We start from the raw sequence: 22411 nt of genomic DNA, 5'->3' as shown, positions 1-22411 counted from the left end.
TATTACTACTCATTTATATCGCCTACTGTATGAAGCGTTTATCATAAACAATTGTTTTATGAATGGGTATAACCCACATAGCTATCTGTATTTAATTATTTTGGTGTGTTTCTGACTGCAATGTTGTTAGCCGGCCAGCTAGGTAACTTAGCTAGTAGCTAGCTAAACCAACAGTTAGCTAACTAGCATCTATTCCGCTTAAGTTAGCGTGCTGTTGTAAGGACACCTTTTTCATAAGCTAGCAAGTTAAAGTTAAACGAGGCAAGTGGCTAGCGACCTAATAATGTTGTATGTGCAGGACTTAGACGTATGTGGTGTGAACAAATCACGTGTAGTAGTAGCAGCAGCAGCCATATACTTTGCCAGTTAACAAGCTTACAGCTAGCTAAGTTAGCTACAAGATGCAAGTACGCATTGTGTATGCTGATGGATAAATAGCCATTTAGCTAACTATCTAGTTAGGAATGACTGAATGTACCTACTATCGACAGTGAAAGAATGGCAAGCAGACGCTTCAGCTTCTAGGTAGCTACACCTAGTCGTGGACAGAACTGCGTCTGTGTAGTTGCCTAGTAGGCTAACTAGTTCGTAGTATGCGAACCTGGTTCTGTCCAGGGCCAGCTCCTTACCTAGCCCAATATGTAATAAGTAGGCGCGCTCCTTTCCCAGATCACGATACATGATTGAGTAGATAGAATAGCAAGAACAGAGATCACTGACATATTCAACTCTCTTTTTTTTGGCAAATGTAGCAAGATGTTATGGCACATACTAGCAGCATGTGTTATGTAGCTAGTTATTTATATAATGTACAATATCAGTACTTGTATCAGAATGTCTTTATGTACCCTACATCAGTACGCCTCGGTTAAATGTTACTGTGCATAGCAGTAAAGGACAGATATGAGCCTTAAAATAAAAGTTATAGTAGTAACTGTATTGGGCCTCTTGTTCATGTCCAGTCTTCAGATGATAATAATGGCCAGAGCCAAGCACCTTCTTTTGCTGGGGTCCCACCCTCAGGGATGCCACCACCTTTTGTAAGTTGGTGTTGGAAAATCTTCACTGTGTTCCCAATGGCATCTCAAAATGAAGTTACATTGAGTGTGTTGAATCTCACAGCTTTGTTTCTCAATTTTCTCCTGTCTAGATGGGACCACCAGGAATGCCGCCTCATTATCCACCAATGGGAATGCCACCCATGGGACAGAGGCCTCCCAACATGGCTCCCATGCCACCTGGTATGATGCCACCTGGCATGATGCCACCAATGGGAGGGCCACCCATGGGACAGGTGAGCCTACTATCAAGCTTAGATGTCCACTTGGAGTCCCAGAACATAGGCTAGACCTACAGATTAATAATTTTTCCTTTGTTGGAATTTTCCAGTTTAGCGCTCAACAACCTAACTCACCAATATGTGCCCCGTGTAATGGTTCAAATTTCATTTGTAAGTCGCTCTGGATAAGAGCGTCTGCTAAATGACTTAAATGTAATGTAATGTAAATGGTAGCCTATTGATTTGGGCCTGAGAACAAGAAAATACAACGTTGGGGTGGGATCAGCTTTGGTTGACTTTCCAGTTACAGTACCTTCAAAAAGTATTCACACCTCTTTACCTTTTCCAAATTTGATGTTACAAATTGGGATTAAAATGGATATAATTTAACTTTGTTTATGATCTACTCAAAATACTCATGTCAAAGTGGAATATTCTTTTTTAAATTATATATTTTTAAATTAATGACACGGACACTAATATCTATATTTGGAAAATCATAATTGGTCGACGTCTACTGAGGAACATGTATAAAAGAGTTAGGGTAATGTGGCTGAATTGTCTTTTCATGAGGTCACCCACGTGAGTCAGAACGGGCTGGGTCTTAGCTGGCTTCTCCACCGACTGTTTCCACATTCTATAAATTAGGAATAATGTTTAGTTCTCCAATTTGGGGAGGTAGGAGAATTTGTCAGGAGAGTCCCTTTGTCTTACTGTGACACGGGCGGCAGGGTAGCCTAGTGGTTAGAGCGTTGACTAGTAACCGGAATGTTGCAAGTTCAAATCCCCGAGCTGATAAGGTACAAATCTGTCGATCTGCCCCTGAACAGGCAGTTAACCCACTGTTCCTAGGCCGTCATGGAAAATAAGAATTTGTTCTTAACTGACTTGCCTAGTTATATAAAGGTAAAATAAAATAAAAAATATATTTAAAAAACACTGCATGTTGCAAGGGAGAAGAGAGCCTCTGCCAGGAATTTATGACACCGTTGTAAAGTCACAAAACTGCCCCCTCCTGACAAAGAGAGGGAGGGGGGAGGTCACATCTCTGCTACAGGGCTAGCAACATGATAGTTTAATACTTATAATAATTGACTCAAGACATTTCAGCTTTACATTTTTTTATGAATTAGAAAAAAGAAAATAAACATTATTCCACTGGGCTATTGTTTGTGTAGATCAGTGGCACAATCTAAATTTAACCCATTTTAAATTCAGGCTGTAACACAACAAAATGTGGAAAATATCAAGGGGTGTGAATACTTTCTGAAGGCACTGTATGCAGGCTGAATTAGAAATGTACATGTCTAGATCATTCTTATATATTATATACATTTGAAGTCGGAAGTTTACATACACCTTAGCCAAATACATTTAAACAAACATTTTCACAATTCCTGACATTTAATCCTAGTAAAAAATTCCCTCTCTTGGGTCAGTTAGGATCACCACTTTATTTTAAGAATGTGAAATGTCAGAGTAATAGTAGCAAGAATGATTTATTTCAGCTTTTATTTATTTCATCACATTCCCAGTGGGTCAGAAGTTTACATACACTCAATTAGTATTTGGTAGCATTGCCTTGAAATTGTTTAACTTGGGTCAAATGTTTTGGGTAGCCTTCCACAAGCTTGCCACAATAAGTTTTGGCCCATTCCGCCTGACAGAGCTGGTGTAACCGAGTCAGGTTTGTAGGCCTCCTTGCTCACACACGCCTTTTCAGTTCTGCCCACAAATGTTCAATGGGATTGAGGTCAGGGCTTTGTGATGGCCCACTCCAATACCTTGACTTTGTTGTCCTTAAGCCATTTTGCCACAACTTTGGAAGTATGCTTGGGGTCATTGTCCATTTGGAAGACTCATTTGTGACCAAACTTGAACTTTCTGACTGATTTCTTGAGATGTTGCTTCAATATATCCACATCATTTTCCTCCCTCATGAAGCCATCTATTTTGTGAAGTGCACCAGTCCATCCTGCAGCAAAGCACCCCCACAACATGATGCTGCCACCCCCGTGCATCACGGTTGGGATGGTGTTCTTCGGCTTGCAAGACTCCCCCTTTTCCTCCAAACATAACGATGGTCATTATGGCCAAACAGTTATATTTGTGTTTCATCAGCCCAGAGGCCATTTCTCCAAAAAGTACGATCTTTGTCCCCATGTGCAGTTGCAAACCGTAGTCTTTCTTTTTTATGGCGGGTTTGGAGCAGTGGCTTCTTCCTTGCTGAGTGGCCTTTCAGGTTATGTTGATATAGGACTCGTTTTACTGTGGATATAGATACTTTTGTACCTGTTTCCTCCAGCATCTTCACAGGGACCTTTGCTATTGTTCTGGGATTGATTTGCACTTATCGCACCAAAGTATGTTCATCTCTAAGAGACAGAACGCGTCTCCTTCCTGAGCGGTATGACCACTGCGGGTCCCATGATGTTTATACTTGTGTACTATTGTGTGTACAAATGAATGTGGTACATTCAGGTATTTGGAAATTGCTTCCAAAGAATTAACAAGACTTGTGGAGGTCTACACAATTTTTTTCTGGGGTCTTCTGGGGGTGATTTCTTTAGATTTTCCCATGATGTCAAGCAAAGAGGCACTGAGTTAGAAGGTAGGCCTTGAAATACATCCACAGGTACACCTCCAATTGACCCAAATGATGTCAATTAGCCTATCCAAAGCTTCTAAAGTAATGACATAATTTTCAGGAATTTTCAAAGCTGTTTAAAGGCACCGTCAACTTAGTGTATGTAAACTTCTGTCCCACTGGAATTGTGATACAGTGAAATAACTGTAAACAATTGTTGGAAAAATTACTTGTGTAAAATAGATGTCTTAACTGACTTGCCAAAACTATAGTTTGTTAAAAATAAATGTGTGGAGTGGTTGAAAACAGTTTTAATGACTCTAACCAAAATGTATGTGAACTTCCGACTTCAACTGTATTTGACATATTTCTGCTGTTTGGAAGAGAATAAGATCTTATGCAGAAAAATATGTTTGTAGGACAAGGCTATGTACAGTGGGGCAAAAGTATTTAGTCAGCCACCAATTGTGCAAGTTCTCCCACTTAAAAAGATGAGAGGCCTGTAATTTTCATCATAGGTACACTTCAACTATGACAGACAAAATGAGATTTTTTTTCCAGAAAATCACATTGTAGGATTTTTAATGAATTTATTTGCAAATTATGGTGGAAAATAAGTATTTGGTCACCTACAAACAAGCAAGATTTCTGTCTCTCACAGACCTGTAACTTCTTCTTTAAGAGGCTCCTCTGTCCTCCACTTGTTACCTGTATTAATGGCACCTGTTTGAACTTGTTATCAGTATAAAAGACACCTCTCCACAACCTCAAACAGTCACACTCCAAACTCCACTATGGCCAAGACCAAAGAGCTGTCAAAGGACACCAGAAACAAAATTGTAGACCTGCACCAGGCTGGGAAGACTGAATCAGCAATAGGTAAGCAGCTTGGTTTGAAGAAATCAACTGTGGGAGCAATTATTAGGAAATGGAAGACATACAAGACCACTGATAATCTCCCTCGATCTGGGGCTCCACGCAAGATCTCACCCCGTGGGGTCAAAATGATCACAAGAACGGTGAGCAAAAATCCCAGAACCACACGGGAGGACCTAGTGAATGACCTGCAGAGAGCTGGGACCAAAGTAACAAAGCCTACTATATCAGTAACGCACTATGCCGCCAGGGACTCAAAATCATGCAGTGCCAGACGTGTCCCCTGCTTAAGCCAGTACATGTCCAGGCCCATCTGAAGTTTGCTAGAGAGCATTTGGATGATCCAGAAGAAGATTGGGAGAATATCATATGATCAGATGAAACCAAAATGTAACTTTTTGGTAAAAACTCAACTCGTCTTGTTTGGAGAACACAGAATGCTGACTTGCATCCAAAGAACACCATACCTACTGTGAAGCATGGGGTGGAAACAGCATGCTTTGGGGCTGTTTTTCTGCAAAGGGTCCAGGATGACTGATCCGTGTAAAGGAAAGAATGAATGGGGCCATGTATCGTGAGATTTTGAGTTTATCTTACATTTTTATTTTACCTTTATTTAATTAGGCAAGTCAGTTAAGAACAAATTCTTATTTTCAATGACTGCCTAGGAACAGTGGGTTAACTGCCTGTTCAGGGACAGAACGGCAGATTTGTACCTTGTCAGCTCGTGAAAACCTCCTTCCATCAGCAAGGGCATTGAAGATGAAACGTGGCTGGGTCTTTCAGCATGACAATGACCCCAAACACACCGCCCGGGCAATGGAGTGGCTTCGTAAGAAGCATTTCAAGGTCCTGGAGTGGCCTAGCCAGTCTCCAGATCTCAACCTCATAGAAAATCTTTGGAGGGAGTTGAAAGTCCGTGTTGCCCAGCAACAGCCCCAAAACATCACTGCTCTAGGGGAGATCTGCATGGAGGAATGGGCCAAAATACCAGCAACGGTGTGTGATAACTTTGTGAAGACTTACAGAAAACGTTTGACCTCTGTCATTGCCAACGGTATATAACAAAGTATTGAGAAACTTTTGTTATTGAACAAATACCGTAATTGCTGGACTATTAAGCGCACCTGAATATAAACCGCACCCACTGAATTATTAAACAAATATGTATTTTGTACATAAATAAGCCCCACATGTCTATAAGCCGCAGGTGCCTACCGGTACATTGAAATAAATGAACTTTACACAGCCTTTAAACGAAACACGGCTTGTAACAAAAATAAATAGGCTTTAACGAAACACGGCTTGTAACAAAAATTAAAACAGAAGACTACCAAGAAAGTCATTGGTCACTATCTTCCTCCTCCTGTGCACTGAAACCACTGAAGTCATCTCCTTCGGTGTCGGAGTTGAATAGCCTCAGAATTGCTTCGTCCGATGTTGGATCGTTTTCATTGTCGCTCTCGTCACTTTCATCCGGAGGCAAATACCCCGCTGAGCTCATGCTGCCCCTTCAACACGCAGCAGTCCAGCCTTTCGAAACCCGTTGATGATGGTGGATTTTTTGACAATGCTCCACGCTGTCAGGACCCACTGGCAGACTTGACCATAAGATGCTCTTTGCCTGCAGCCCGTTTTAGTGAAGGATTTCTCCCCACTTGTCATCCAAGCCTCCCACTGACCAAGGAGCGCCACCTTAAATGCACAATTTACACTGATGTCGAGTGGCTGCAAATACTTTGGGCCATCTGCTTTTCTTCCCTCTGAAAGCTTTTGTTGTCTTTCTGCACTGAGTCAGTTCCTCACGCTGCTGTTTCAAACGTCTTATCATTGACTCATTAAGGCCAAGCTCCCATGCAGCAGCTCTTATTTCCTTTTCCAACAGCCAGATTTATCGCCTTCAACTTGAAAGCTGCATCATATGCATTTCTCCGTGTCTTTGCCATGATGAGGATGACAATTACTACCGTAATCAGAATGATGGGAAGTTTGAGCGCGCTCGATTTACGTCACATTATGTGACGGTGCTCAGTTTTTTGGCGTCATGAATCTTGTGAAAGCGGGAAAAATCCATAAATTAGCCGCGTCATTGTGTAAACCACGAGGTTCAAAGTGTGGGAATAAAGTAGCGGCTTATAGTCCGGAAATTACGGTACTTATTTTCCACCATAATTTGCAAATCATTTAATGAAAAATCCTACAATGTGATTTTCTGGATTTTTTTTCTCATTTTGTCTGTCATAGTTGAAGTGTACCTATGATGAAAATTACAGGCCTCATCTTTTTAAGTGGGAGAACTTGCACAATTGGTGGCTGACAATACTTTTTTGCTTTTAGTAAAATGATTAAGACTATACTAAGTCTTAGAAATGGTGCCAAATATTTCAATCACTTTGGTCATCATTTGCGATTGCATTATCCGGAAGAAAAGGCTGTGTGATCCGGCTGCCTGACTGAGAAATGGGGCTCAGGAGGTGGCGAGGAGCTGCAGATTGTAGCGTCACCGCTTCAGAGTACAAGCCGAAGCTCGATTCGCTTTGTAAAAGACTGTCAGTCGCTCTCACCCCGCCACGGCGTCTCTCACTGTGTATTAATACCCAGCGTGCGCCTGGCGGGAGGGAAATGAACGGGTCAGATGAATATTTCATGGTACTCTTTTATTAGATGCCAGGCATGATGCCACCTATGATGCCCGGGATGATGATGCCACCTCGCATGCCAGCTGCGACGATGCAGCCAACAGGACCGGTAAACTGACTCGCCTTACTGTTCTGCTTCACACTTTAAAAATAGAGCCCGCAAGCTGTCACGACTGACATTAGCATAACTAACACGGCAAAGTGTAGGAACACTTACCAATATAGACATAGGCCACCAATATAGAGGGATTAAAATATGCATCACACAACCTGAATGTGTACATCCCATCTCCATATTAAGTATACACTCCTCGTTATAAAAATGTAATTAGGCAACTTATTTTCTTCTTTGAATCTATGTGTACACTTTATTTCTTCGTTTAAGACAATAACACATTGGTTCTCTTGTATTCCTGCCACAATAATCTATTATCAAATGATCATTTGGTGTTGTGTTAGGAAAAGTATTTCTGTTTGTTTACTTTGGATCAATGCTATCTCAAACAAATACCATTTGTATCTCAGTAGACATTAAGGGACAAGATCATTTCAATCTTAAATTGGAGAAAAGTCCAAGAAAAAAGCACCTTGTTTAATGGAACATTTCCTCCTCCAGTAGATGGTTGAGTGAGTTATGAAAGGGTTCTCTACATTTTAGTCTGTTTTGCTTTCGACAGCAGCCAGCTGTTTAACTCGATGCACTTGCCTGCCAAATAAATGTTTCACTTGTCAACTGGGATGCATCAAGGCTGGAGAGAAGTTTGTATTCATGTTAGAAGCTCAAAGGTACCGTGTTGTGTTAAAGAGCAACTGCTACTAAAAACCAATGTGGCGTCAATGATTCTAACATTTTATTATACAGTAAAAATGTACTACAAAGTGTAAATAGGATAATTTAGTTCATAAAGTCTTGTAGTTGTGACTGCATAACAATGTAAATTAAGGTTGGGTTGGTTTCAATTCTGCCCACAGCTGGCAGCACACAAGTAATCATCCATTACAAGTAATCATCCAACCCAGTTCCGCTAGCGGAACCCCTCGCCAACAGCCAATGAAATTGCAGGGTGCAAATACAAATCAACAGAAATATCATAAATCAAATTTCTCATACAAGTATTAGGCACAATTTTAAAGATATAATTCTCGTTAATGCAGCCACAGTGTCTGATTTAAAAAATGCTTTACAGCGAAAGCTCCACAAATGATTATGTTAGGTCACCACCAACTCACAGAAAAACCCCGCCATTTTTCCAGCCAAAGAGAGGAGTCACAAAAAGCACAAATAGAAAAAAAATGAATCACTAACCTTTGATGGTTTTCAGCAGATGACACTCATTGGACTTCATGTTTCACAACACATGTATGTTTTGTTCGGTAAAGTTCATATTTATATCCAAAAATCTTATTTGGCTTGTTATGTTCAGTAGTTTCAAAACATGCAGTGATATTGCAGAGAGCCACATGAATTCACAGAAATACTCATTATAAATGTTGATTAAAATTCAAGTGTTATGCATGGAACTTTAGATAAACTTCTCCTTAATGCAAACGTTGTGTCATATTTCAAAAATACTTTACGGAAAAAGCATAATCTGAGAACGGCGCTCAGAGCCCAAACCAGCCAGAGAAATATCTGCCATGTCGGGTAAGTCAACATTATTCATAAATAGCATTATAAGTATTCACTTACCTTTTGATCTTCATCAGAATGCACTCCCAGGATCACAGTTCCACAATAAATGCTTGTTTTGTTCGATAATGTCCATAATTTATGTCCATTTATGTCCAATAGCTTCTTTTGTTAGGGCGTTTTGGTAAACAAATCCAAAATCGCGTTCAGGTCCAGTCGGATGAAAAGTTCAAAAGTTATATTACAGGTCGAAGAAACTTGTCAAACTAAGTATAGAATCAATCTTTAGGATGTTTTTAATCATAAATGTTCAATAATGTTCCAACCGGAGAATTCCATTGTCTGTAGAAAAGCAATGGAACGAGAGATGACTCAACTATAAACTATATATTGTAGAAATACATATGCATCTATTGAAAGCATTTAATGACAACTAAAAGGTGTGCCACACAAATATTGTCTCATTTACATTGTGTAATTTATTGACGGCCCCTTAACTAGCCCCAGAGAGAGGCTATTCAAAGTCAAAACAACTTTGCTTCAGACCATCCGGCTGAAGCAAATTATCTAAGCAATTCAGTTAACTCTTTCTACCTGCGAACACACACACACACACACACACACGAGACACCCACATGAAACCACACCAGGAAGTGCAGTTTTCCTTTAATGAGCAAATTTGGGTCATAATAATTTTGTTAACTAATGAAGATATCTCTTCCACAGCCTGGAGTGGACACAACTGGTAAGGCTGAAACAACATATTCTTGAAAAAAAAATATATAATTTGAGTGATTTTAATTCATTTTAATTACTGCGTTGTTTTTTTATAGTCATCGCTATGCCTGGAACAGTTGTAAGTACAACCTATTTTTTGTGGATAAGTTCATTTAGTGTAATGATTCTAGCACTATATAAATTACCGACCCTACTATAATATATCTGTTGTTCAACAGGGTACCACAAATGGCTCGCCACGGGATGACCAACCAAAGAATGTTAGTGAACATGTCTTTAAGTGGAAGCCTTTACTCTTCCTGACCTCAAATGAACTATTGTTTTCTGTCTGAAGATATAGCCTTAAAGGAAAGACTCACCCATTTTGAATGTTATATTGTTTTTGTGCGGCTCTGCGCGATGTTCTGTCGATTCCCGGGGTCATTTCATGTTTTCGTGTATATCAGAGCTATTATCAGAGAAAATTCAGACGTTTATGACAAGTTTTGCATAATATGAATAGCTCAGATAAACATGAAATTATCCTGGGAATCGATGAAACATCACTCAGAGATCCACAAAAAAATGATAAAACACTCAATGGGCGACTCTTTCCTTTAAAAACTTTCACACTTACTGCTTGCTTAAGGCTTTTTGAAGTATAATAATTTCCATGGAAATGTAGAATTTGTATCACAGTGCCTCCTGTTGTCGTGTGCTTAAGGCAAAGTGTTGTCATCCTCAGAAGTCTGTGTGGACAGAACATAAGTCCCTGGATGAGAAGACCTACTACTACAACACAGAGACCAAGCAGTCTTCCTGGGAAAAGCCAGACGACCTGAAATCTCCTGCAGAAGTAAGGCCCCACACATGTCTGCGTCCCAAATGACACCCTATTCCCATAGAGCTCTGGTCAAAAGTAGTGTGCTATATAGGGAAAGGGTGCCGTTTGGGACACACAACCACACTGTTTTTGCATTAACAGTACAGGCCATTCCCAGACTCTAGCTGCTGCCACAATTTGTCCCCACTGTATTGTGGAGCGTGTCTAGATGTACTGTTTTCGCTTTGTGTTTTGCAGCAAATGCTGTCTAAATGCCAATGGAAGGAGTACAAATCAGACAATGGGAAGGCGTACTACTACAACTCCCACACTAAGGAGTCCCGGTGGACCAAACCCAAAGAGCTTGAAGATCTGGAAGGTGAGCCGGGCATTAATGATCCTTTTCTACTCTACTCTACTGTAGCGGACTGGGCCCGTATCCGCCCGTAAACCTGTTTAAAAACAAAAAAGCTCCCAGCTCAGTGTAGGTTTTAGGATGATGTTAAGACACTGCCCAGACAAACTCTGAGCCAGGTGAAACATCAACTCCTAAAAGTTTCTCAGCTGATTTCCACAATATTTTGAGGTACCGCAAAGATTGTGAGAACGCTCATTGACATTGTTGCAAATGATGGTGAACCAATCGAGATGAGGCATCGCCAGCTGTAAACTCTATAGCACACTTCAGACAACCACAGTGAATGTGACTGTACATCAAACATTGCAATGTTAAGTGTTTTTTAGCCTAGTGGTTATAAGTATTAGGCATATCATGTGAAATTGGCCTTGTGAAATCATTGTCAAAAGCGCTAGAGATACTGTCGCATGTACAGTACATTTGGGAAAGTGTTGCTGCACAGCTATTCTCGGGTCTCTCCAGAGATGTTCGATAAGGTTCATCTCCGGGCACTGGCTGGGCCACTCAAGGACATTCAGAGACTTCTCCGGTGTTGTCTTGACTGTGTGCTTAGGGTCATTGTCCTGTTGGAAGGTTAACCTTCACCCCGGTCTGAGGTCCTGAGCAGGTTTTTGAGCAGGTTTTCATCAAGGAACTCTCTGTACTTTGCTCCTTTCATCTTTGCTTCGATTTTGACTAGTCTCCCAGTCCCTGCTACTGAAAGATATCCCCACAGCATGATGTTGGCACGGCCATGCTTCACCGTAGGGATGGTGCCAAGTTTCTTCCAGATGTAACACTTGGCATTCAGTCCAAAGAGTTCAGTCTTGGTTTCATCAGAACAGAGAATCTTGTTTCTCATGGACTGAGAGTCCTTTGGGTGCCTTTTAGCAAACTCCAAGCAGGCTGTCATGTGCCTCTTACTGAGGTGTGGCTTCCGTCTGGCCACTGCCATAAAGTCCTGATTGGTGGAGTGCTGCAGAGATGGTTGTCCTTCTGGAAGGTTCTCCCATCTCCACAGTGAAACACTGGAGCTCTGTTAGAGGGACCATTGCATTGGGTGCTTGGTCACCTCCCTGACCAATGCCCTTCTCCCCCGGGCAGCCAGCTCTAGGAAGAGTCTTGGTGGTTCTAAACTTCTTCCATTTAAGAATTATGGAGGCCACTGTGTTCTTGGGGACCTTCAATGCTGCAGAAATGTTTTTGTATTCTTCCCCAGATCAGTGCCTCGACATAATCCTGTCTCTGAGCTCTATGGACAATTCCTTAGACCTCATGGCTTGGTTTTTGCTCTGACATGCACTGTCAACATTATATAGACAGGTGTGTGCCTTCCCAAATCATGTCCCGACAATTGAAGGAAGACTCCAATCAAGTTGTAGAAACATCTTAAGGATGATCAATGGAAACAGAATGCACCTCAATTTTGAGTCTCATAGCAAAGAGCCATTAAATAAAGGTTACATTTAAATAACTAATAGAAAATATTTAGAAATATCAAAACATTTTATTTTTAGCAAATCCAAAGCAATTGCGTGTGGGGCAGAAACCATTGACTTGCTGCACTTTTCTATTATCAAGGCGCCTGCTGTAACTGGTTAGGACAGCTCACGAGGTGTCCTAAATATCTGTCAACTAGGTGTGACACTTACTCCTACCCATAAGAGTAGGAGTAAAATGTCTCTTCTCAGCACTTACGACCAATTTTCTACTCATAAGACGCTTTGTGAATACGGGCCCTGGCCAGGTGAAGCATTTACTCATCATCTAGGCCAGTGTAAATGGTAGCAGTGTCATCAATGGATATAAACAGCTATTGGTAATGATAGATCAGCCAGCACTTTGCACAAACTCCTCTTAATGCCAAATTTGTTCCTAAAAATATCCTGCGTAGGCATTGTTAACATGCGTTTCTTCTTTTTTAGCCATGATAAAAGCTGAGGAGAATGGGTAAGAGCTGCTTATTATTACCAGTGCTCAACAAACTTTGTCGCCAAAGCATTTTACTTTGTATCACAGCCAATTACCTTTTAGAGCATAAAAGATCTTTGTAGATGACGGAACACATTACCTTCATCAAATGATTTTAAAAAAACATATCCTTTTTAATATTTTGATCTATTATTTACAGATGTGTGAATGGAATGACCTGATTCTTTTTGACATATTTGAGAGGCACTCTGCTGTTATGTCTAACAACAACATGGTGGATGATGCTGTATGAAGGTCCACCGTCAATAACAACCAAACTGATTATAGGATGGCGGAGGTATGTGCTCCTGGCACTGTCATCATCACCCCCAACCTTCAGCTCGACAGCGCTGCTTCGATGGCGACCATGATGATGGAAATGCCGGCCATGAGGCCAGCTCCAACCGTCTCAGTGGAACAGATGTCCCTGGTGCCCATGCTTGTAGCTGAGGTCAACGCTGACTCGCCTGTCAACTCCACAGAGGACTTGGCCGGCATGGAGGCCTCAGCCAGGTTGGTACTACAGACAGACCCTTTAACCCCAGAGAGTTTAGAGACAGGCACTCAGCACAGGCTTACAATGAACTCACCAGGAATAGCAAGAAAGCACGGGCCCGTTTACCTATTTCCCTACCAAAAACATGATTTTGTTTTTATCTTAGGACAATGGTAAGGTCTTTCTCTTTCCTTTCTGTCTTTCTTTTCTTTAGTAATGACGCCTCAAAAGAGGAGAGGCCAGAGCTGGTGAAGAAAACGTACAAGTGGAACACGAAAGAAGAGGCCAAGCTGGCCTTCAAAGAGCTCCTGAAGGAGAAGGTGAGCCTTCCGGGATGGGTTTTCATTATTCCCCGGCTCCTCAGTCGGGGCTCCTGCGTGAATCATCAGCATGCATCATCTCAATGATCGTTTCGAAATTACAATCTGAACATTACATCAATACAACGAGCACATAAAGGCAAAGAACGGTCATCGACTGTGTCCATGAAGCCCCGCAGCTCTGCTAGCTAGCCGTCATCATGAATCACACCCACACACTTCTGTCTGAGAAGCACTTTCACTGGGCTTGTAAATAAGGTGCTCAACGCGCTATGACTTGACTGTAATAAAGCTGGAGTGTCCTCCCGACCTAAAGATTGTTTACCAAAATGGCCCTCTTGGACTCTAATTAATCCATCTCGCTCAGCGTGAGCACTCTCCGGGTCTTTCGCGTGATTGCTAAGCCTCGCCGCTCCTCCTGTTGCCATTGTGGCGACGGATGTGTTGTTTTTGACCAAGGTGGCTCGGCGTAGCTATATTTAGGTACTTTTAATTTGGCACACAACGCTCGCCTCTGAGATTGCTCCTTGCCATTTCCCTGCGAGCTCTTGATGGCTCTGTCTTTGTGATTGGCGTTATTGGGTGAAAGCACGTGTCCGGATTAGGACAGCGGAGGTTGACATGCTCCACTGGATTAGAATAACTCTGGTTGCGTTTTGAAATAACAGTCTATTCCCAGTTTAGTGCGCTACTTTTGACCAGGGCCTGTAGCCTAACTAGTGCATTTATATAGGGAATAGGGTGTGTCTCTTGGAGACAGATGGACAAAAAGTAACCATAGCAACTATTAGTAATTAAGGAAAATGAATCGCCGTGCCTGGAACAAGCCAGAGAATTGCATCACCGCTCATTGTTGCATCTTTCAGATAGGCTACACAGGCATACGGGTTCCTCTACACGGGTGCATAGATTCAATACATAGGCTACTCCCAGCATAATCTATTGTTTACTGTTGATGGAAATGTGAGCTGTCCTCTTACACAGTTTTGCTATATATGAGCTGTGATGCAGATTATACAGCTGGGTTGATTTGTGTTGACTAGAATACTTGATATTTTTCATTCAAATCTTAATGCTCGATATACTCTTTCTACATGTCAGGGCGTTTCATCCAATGCGTCTTGGGAACAAGCCATGAAAATGATCATCAATGACCCACGCTACAGGTATCCACCAACTTCCTCAGTTTTCTGATAATGCTAATGTTCGTCCATGAATATTAAACAACGTCTCTAACCAGCTGTTTGTCCCTATTTCTCATTTGAAGTGCTCTGCCGAAGTTAAGTGAGAAAAAGCAGGCCTTCAATGCTTACAAGGTGCAGACGGAGAAAGAGGAGAAGGAGGAGACTAGGATCAAGTACAAGGAATCCAAGGAAATGTATCAGCGATTTTTGGAAAACCACGAGAAAATGACATCTACAACCAGATATAAGTAAGTACCTTTCTTGGTCAGGTCAAGGTGCGTCCCAAATGGTACCCTATTCCCTATATAATGTGCTGCTTTTGACCAGGGCCCATAAGCATATGGTGCCAGTTGGGATGCAGGCCTCAGTCTTTATACTTCTACATTTCTGTCATTGATATGTGCTTCCTAGAGTTGCTAATATGTGGAGATATTGAGATGATCAATATAAAATTGTAGTTAAAAAAATCAAGTTGTTTAAGCAATAAGGCCAGAGGGAGTGTGATATAGGGCCAATATACCACGGCTAAGTGCTGTTCTCAGGCACGGAGCATTATAAACTGGGTGGATCGAACCCTGAATGCTGATTGGCTGACAGCCGTGGTATATCAGGACGTATACCACGGGTATGACAAAACATATTTTCTTTACTCTTCGAATTTCATTGGTAACCAGTTTATAACTAGGTTTGAGTGGCGTAGCACTGCATCTCAGTGCTAGAGGCGTCACTGCAGACCCTGGTTCGATTCCAGGCTGTATCACAACCGACCGCGATTGGGAGTCCCATAGGACAATTGGCCCAGCGTCACGCCGGAGTAGGCTGCCATTGTAAATAAGAATTTGTTCTTAACTGACTTGCCTATTTAAATAAAGGTAAAATAATAATAGCAATAAGGCACCTTGGAGGTTTGTAGTATATGGCCAATATACTACAGCTAAGGACTGTATCCAGGCACTCCTCATTGCGTCGCGCCCAACAGCCCGTAGCAGTGGTATATTGAGCATATACCACAAACCCAAGAGGTGCCCCATTGCTTAATTATATGCCCAGAGTACCAATAATATACCCCCACTTAATCTTTGACGCTGACCATTCTGTTGTGCAGTTGTTGTGGCCAGTCCATGGCCCATATCTAGCCATCCCAGACTTATTATTAGCAGGGGGAAAACATTTTTTATTGTCACGTACACCGGATAGGTGCAGTGAAGTGTGTTGTTTTTACAGGCTCAGCCATAGTAGTATGGCGCCCCTGGAGCAAATGAGGGTTTAAGTGCCTTGCTCAAGGGCACATCCACAGATGTTTCCCCCTCTTCGGCCCGGGTATTCGAACCAGCGACCTTTCGGTTACTGGCCCTAGGCTACCTGCCGCCTGACAAACCCTAATAGATGAGTAAACACTAGTAGTACACAGACTGATTAACTCACAGGCAGATTGGCTTCTGAACTTCCCCATCCATCCCTAAAACGAAACATTGCTTTATCAGATAGGTTGTAGCATTTTGACTTCCCCTGCATGTGAATCCACCACATTACCATGCAGGCTCTCGCTCTCTCTCCCCCTACTTGCTCGCTCTCCCCCCCTACCCCTCTCCTGTCTGTCTTCCTGGGTGTGAAAGGCACTGACATGGCTCCAGGCGAAGTGATTGACCTTGACAACCAGCCAGTTTGTGCGCACGCTGGCCTGGCTTAAGACGGGGGGGGGGGGGGGTGACATCAGGGTCGTCAGACTGTGTCTTTATTCCTTTTCATGTTTTTAGGACTCACTCATTCCAGAAATACTACTACTCTGCTGGCCTCCCTGGTAGCGTGGAGATGAGGAACTTGATATGGTTTCACCGCGTTGTGACGTATTTTGAATCTACGTTTCTTCTCATGAAGAATTGTAGGCAAATGTTATGTCTTGTAAAAGTTTAAATTCAAATGGTCCTTTTTTTGGACAATTGTAATCGTCTCCAACAATAGCAGCAGTGCTTTGAGCTGGGCGAGCAGCAATAGTGATGGTTTTAGCTTGTGTAATGCTGCCCCCGTGGGGCGCAAAGTGTCATTGCATTTGGAGTCTGGATTTCCAACTTATTCCTTAATGATTTTGGCAATCTTGCAAACGGGATATCTGAAGTTAGCGGAATTTCGCAAACCCTATTTGTCATGCATGGCATTTTATTTATTTTTATCGAGAGCGGGAGGTCATGAGCAGATGAGCATCCCACAATTTTCAGCATGTTTAAAGGAAAAAAAGATTTAGAGTTAGACAAACTTAGATTTTTTTGGCAGGGACTTATACAGAATGCTACCCTAAACAACATAACCTTCACTCCAAATCAAAACTCCAAACCTACAACCTGATTTTGGATGGAATTACCTGGAATCATCTGGAATGCTTCCTACACCCAAGGATTATTATTCCCAAACTACACAGTAAATTCTCTGGGAAACAAACAGAAACCTGAAAACAACATCCAACCTGGAGCTGAGTGAGTAATGTTTAGTCTGAAGCTATTTTTTACTTTCAAAAGCCAAGAAAAATACATTACAAGGATATATTTGACTTTATATGGACTGAAAGCTACCAAGCTTGCGAGGACTAAGAAATTCAACTGACGTGTGAAGCGAGAGGCGTCGAAGCCTTTGAGCCCGACAAATGGCAGACTACCCCACCGAAACCCAGAGGTCTTGAAGTCCCCTCCTGCTGTTCAGAGACTGCCATTTTCCTCAAATCTGCCTCCAGAAATAAAAGCTTTTCCCAGGTGGGTTTGACACCTACTCCATTTGCCTGCTTCACTGCTGCTTGGATTCCACCTGCAAATCTGTTCACCGTCTCCCCTGGTTGCCCCGTCCTCTCTCCCGAGCTTTCGCTCGCCTCCAGCACTGTTGGGGCGAGTGACTCTGAACTTACAATGACTAGCCCCAAGTCGTTATAAATTAGATTTTTTTCTTGTGTATTTTGCTATTTGCCTCGTGACTCCTGCATGCTTTGTTGACTACGAACTTTCTTTACCTGACCGTGGGACAGACTGTTTGTTCCCACACTCGGGACTCTGGCTTTGGCCTCCCATCTCATTCTAACCATCTCTCGCCGTCTTTGTATTCATCTTACCTTATGAAATTGCTGTACAATATTATCTTGTTGCCATCTGATGCACATTCAGATGTCATAAATTAGCACGGCAGAGCTCTCCCTGTACTATGCCGTGCCATGATTGTATTACTGTTGATGATATCTGGAAATGTGCATGTACACCCTGGCCCATCTATAGTTGCTAGCCCTAATTGTGACTTGTGCTCTGATATCTGCTTCACTGATTTCTGCTCTTGTAAAAAGCCTGGGCTTTCTGCACGTTAACACGAGAAGCTTATTACCTAAAATGGATCAATTGAAAGTGTTGGTTCACAGCTCCAATCCAGATGTGTTGGTCATTACTGAGACATGGTTAAGGAAGAGCGTTTTGAATACAGATGTTAACCTTTCTGGACATAACCTTCTTCGGCAAGTCCGATCAAGTGGCAATCTTTACCAAGGATCACCTTCAGTGCTCGGTTGTCTCCACCAAATCTGTCCCCAAGAATTAAACTTTCAAATATCTCTTTGTTGACTGTTGCTGGGTGCTATCGTCCTCCATCAGCACCGGCCTGTACCCTAAATGCCCTAAGCTCTCTCCTGGCCCCTTATAATAAGTCTGAATTTGTCTTGCTAGGTGACCGAAACTGGGAAATGCTTAAACCACCTGACCAAGTCCTAAAGCAATGAGACTCCCTAAATGTTTCTCAGATTATTACCAATCCCAAACACCCAGAAAAGGCTACTCTCCTCTGCTATCCTCACAAATCAGTCTGGCGTTTTCTGTAATGACCTTAGTGATCACTGTTTTACAGCCTGTGTTTGTAATGGCTGCTCAGTGAAACGACCTGTCCTAATTTGTCATAGACGCTTGCTAAAAAACCTTAGTTTAGTTACTTCAAGGAGCAGTTCTCTCTCTGTGGGTCTAACCCCAAGAAATTCTGGAAAACGGTTAAAGACCTGGAGAATAAACCCCCCTCCTCACAGCTGCCCATGTCCCTTAATGTTGATGATGTGATTGTTACTGACAAGAAGCACATGGCTGAGATCTTTAATCACCACTTTATTAAGTCAGGATTCCTTTTTGACTCAGCCATGCCTCCTTGCCCGTCCAACATTTCCTCATCTCCCAGCCCTTCTAATGTGACTATCCCCGATGTGTCTCCTCTCTTTTTCTCCTGCCCCGCTACAAAGTTTCTCCCTGCAGACGGTCACTGAGTCCGAGGTGCTAAAGGAAGTCCTGAAACTTGACCCCAAAAAAAACATCTGGGTCAGATGGTTTACACCCTTTCTTCTTTAAGGTTGCTGCCCCTATCATTGCCAAGCCTATCTCTGACCTTTTTAACCTGTCTTTGCTTTTTGGGGAGGTTCCCATTGCTTGGAAGGCAGCCACAGTTCGTCCTTTATTTAAAGAGGGAGATCAAGCTGATCCTAATTGTTATAGGCCTATTTCTATTTTGCCTTGTTTGAAGTATTGGAAAAACGTGTCAATAATCAACTGACTGGCTTTCTTGATGTCTATAGTATTCTGTCTGGTATGCAATCTGGTTTCCGCTCAGGTTATGGATTAGAGGTTGACCGATTGTGATTTTTCAACGTCGATACCGATTATTGGAGGACCAAAAAAGCCGATACCGATTTAATCGGCCGGTATTACAAATAAAGTTGCAAAAAAATAATAATGACAATTACAACAATACTGAATGAACACTTATTTTAACTTAATATAATACATCAATTTAGCCTCAAGTAAATAATGAAACATGTTCAATTTGGTTTATATAATGGAAAAACAAAGTGTTGGAGAAGAAAGTAAAAGTGCAATATGTGCTATGTAAGAAAGCTAACATTTCAGTTCCTTGCTCAGAACATGAGAACATATGAAAGCTGGTGGTTCCTTTTAATGTGAGTCTTCAATATTCCCAGGTCAGAAGTTTTAGGTTGTAGTTATTATAGGAATTATATGACTATTTCCCTCTATACCATTTGTATTTCATTAACCTTTGCTTATTGGATGTTCTTATAGGCACTTTAGTATTCCAGTGTAACAGTATAGCTTCCGTCCTTCTCCTCACTCCTCCCTGGGCTCGAACCAGCAACACAGCGACAACAGCCACCATCGATGCAGCGTTACCCATGCAGAGCAAGGGAAACAACCACAGGCTCAAAGGGAGTGATGTTTGAAACGCTATTAATGTGCGCTAACTAGCTAGCCATTTCACTTCGGTTACATCAGCCTCATTTCGGGAGTTGATAGGCTTGAAGTCATAAACAGCGCAATGCTTGACGCACAACAAAGAGCTGCTGGCAAAACGCACTAAAGTGCTGTTTGAATGAATGTTTACGTGCCTGGTTCTGCCTACCACCGCTCAGTCAGATACTTAGATACTTGTATGCTTGTATGCTCAGTCAGATTATATGCAACGCAGGACACGCTAGATAATATCTAGTAATATCATCAACCATGTGTAGTTAACTAGTGATTATGATTGATTGTTTTTTATAAGATAAGTTTAATGCTAGCTAGCAATTTACCTTTGCTTAGTGCATTCGTGTAACAGGCAGTCTCCTTGTGGAAAAAAAAGTGCAACGAGAAAGAGGCAGGTCGTTATTGCGTTGGACTAGTTAACTGTAAGGTTGCAAGATTGAATCCCGAGCTGACAAGGTGAAAATCTGTCGTTCTGCCCCTGAAAGAGGCAGTTAACCCACCATTCCTAGGCAGTCATTGGAAATAAGAATGTGTTATTAACTGACTTGCCTAGTTAAATAAAGGTCTACTTTATTTATTATTTATTATTATTTATTTATTATTTCTACTTTTAATTGAAAAACAAATTTTAAAAAATCAGCAAATCAAACACCCAGAAATACCGATTTCCGATTGTTATGAAAACTTGAAATCGGCCCCAATTAATCGGCCATTCCGATTAATCGGCCGACCTCTATTATGGATGTGTCACTGCAACCTTAAAAGGTCCTCAATGATGTCACCATTGCTCTTGATTCTAATCAATGTTGTGCTGCTATTTCTATTGACTTGGTCAAAGCTTTTGAAATGGTAGACCATTTCATTCTTGTGGGCTGGCTAAGGAGTTTTGGTGGCTCTGAGGGGTCTTTGGCCTGGTTTGCTAACTACCTCAAAGAGTGCAGTGTATGAAGTTAGAAAATCTGCTGTCTCAGTCACTGCCTGTCACCAAGGGAGTACCCCAAGGCTCAATCCTAGGCCCCACGTTCTTCTCAATTTACATCAACAACATAGATCAAGCAGTAGGAAGCTCTCTCATCCATTTATATGCAGATGATAGTTATACTCAGCTGGCCCCTCCCCAGATGTTGTGTTCAATTCTCTACAACATAGAGTTCTTAGTGTCCAACAATCTTCCTCTACCCTTAACCTTGTTCTGAACACCTCCAAAACAAAGTTAATGTGGTTTGGTAAGAAGAATGCCCCTCTCCCCACGGTTGTTTATTACTACCTTTTGAGGGTGTAGAGCATGAGGTAGTCACCTCATACAAGTATTTGGGAGTTTGGCTAGATGGTGCACTGTCCTTCTCTCAGCACATGTCAAAGCTGCAGGCTAATGTTAAATCTGGACTTGGTTTCCTCTATCGTAATCGCTTCTCTTTCACCCCAGCTACCAAACTAACCCTGATTCAGATGACCATCCTACCCATGCTAGATTACGGAGACATCATTTATAGATCGGGAGGAAAGGGTGCTCTCAAGCGGCTAGATGTTCTTTACCACTCGGCCATCAGATTTGCCACCAATGCTCCTTATAGGACACATCACTGCACTCTATACACCTCTGTAAACTGGTCATCTCTGTATACCCATCGCAAAACCCACTGGTTGATGCTTATTTATAAAACTCTCACTCACCTTTATCTGAGATATATACTGCAGCCCTCATCCTCCACATATAACACTCGTTCTGCCTGTCACATTCTGCTAAATGTCCCGAAAGCACACACATCTCTGGGTCGCTCGTCTCTTCATTTCGCTGCAGCTAGCGACTGGAACGAGCAGCAACAAACACTCAAACTGGACACTTATCTCAATCTCTTCATTCAAAGACTCTATCATGGACACTCACTGACAGTTGTGGCTGTTTTGCGTGATGTATTGTCTTTACCTTCTTGCCCTTAAGAAGAAACCTAGAGAGGAACCAGGCTATGAGGGGTGGCCAGTCCTCTTCTGGCTGCGCCGGGTGGAGATTATAACAGAACATGGCCAAGATGTTCAAATGTTCATAAATGACCAGCATGGTCAAATAATAGGTCTGGGACAGGTAGCACGTCCGGTGAACAGGTCAGTATTCCATAGCCGCAGGCAGAACAGTTGAAACTGGAGCAGCAGCACGGCCAGGTGGACTGGGGACAGCAAGGAGTCATCATGCCAGATGGTCCTTGGTGCTCAGGTCCTCCTCCGAGAGA

The 22411-nt window shown here is 42.2% G+C and overlaps 1 protein-coding gene across 3 annotated transcripts in view; it reads left to right on the top strand.

Moving 5' to 3' along the window:
* The window catches only part of LOC124043815 (pre-mRNA-processing factor 40 homolog A-like), a 38125-nt gene that overhangs the window by 156 nt on the left and 15558 nt on the right, over window positions 1-22411 (top strand). For 2 of the 3 annotated variants that reach the window (XM_046362807.1, XM_046362806.1), the window contains exons 2-14: window positions 963-1040; window positions 1151-1294; window positions 7407-7490; window positions 9738-9756; window positions 9845-9867; window positions 9968-10009; window positions 10474-10584; window positions 10810-10930; window positions 12874-12898; window positions 13208-13432; window positions 13630-13735; window positions 14837-14901; window positions 15003-15167. In XM_046362807.1, the coding sequence (XP_046218763.1) occupies window positions 963-1040; window positions 1151-1294; window positions 7407-7490; window positions 9738-9756; window positions 9845-9867; window positions 9968-10009; window positions 10474-10584; window positions 10810-10930; window positions 12874-12898; window positions 13208-13432; window positions 13630-13735; window positions 14837-14901; window positions 15003-15167 (1208 nt within the window). The remainder of the gene's footprint in view (window positions 1-962; window positions 1041-1150; window positions 1295-7406; window positions 7491-9737; window positions 9757-9844; window positions 9868-9967; window positions 10010-10473; window positions 10585-10809; window positions 10931-12873; window positions 12899-13207; window positions 13433-13629; window positions 13736-14836; window positions 14902-15002; window positions 15168-22411) is intronic. The other variant, XM_046362808.1, reaches the window with a different exon arrangement.

This window comes from Oncorhynchus gorbuscha, linkage group LG09 (assembly GCF_021184085.1).
Source record: "Oncorhynchus gorbuscha isolate QuinsamMale2020 ecotype Even-year linkage group LG09, OgorEven_v1.0, whole genome shotgun sequence".
Lineage (NCBI taxonomy): Eukaryota > Metazoa > Chordata > Actinopteri > Salmoniformes > Salmonidae > Oncorhynchus > Oncorhynchus gorbuscha.
This window is presented reverse-complemented; position numbering and strand designations above follow the sequence as displayed.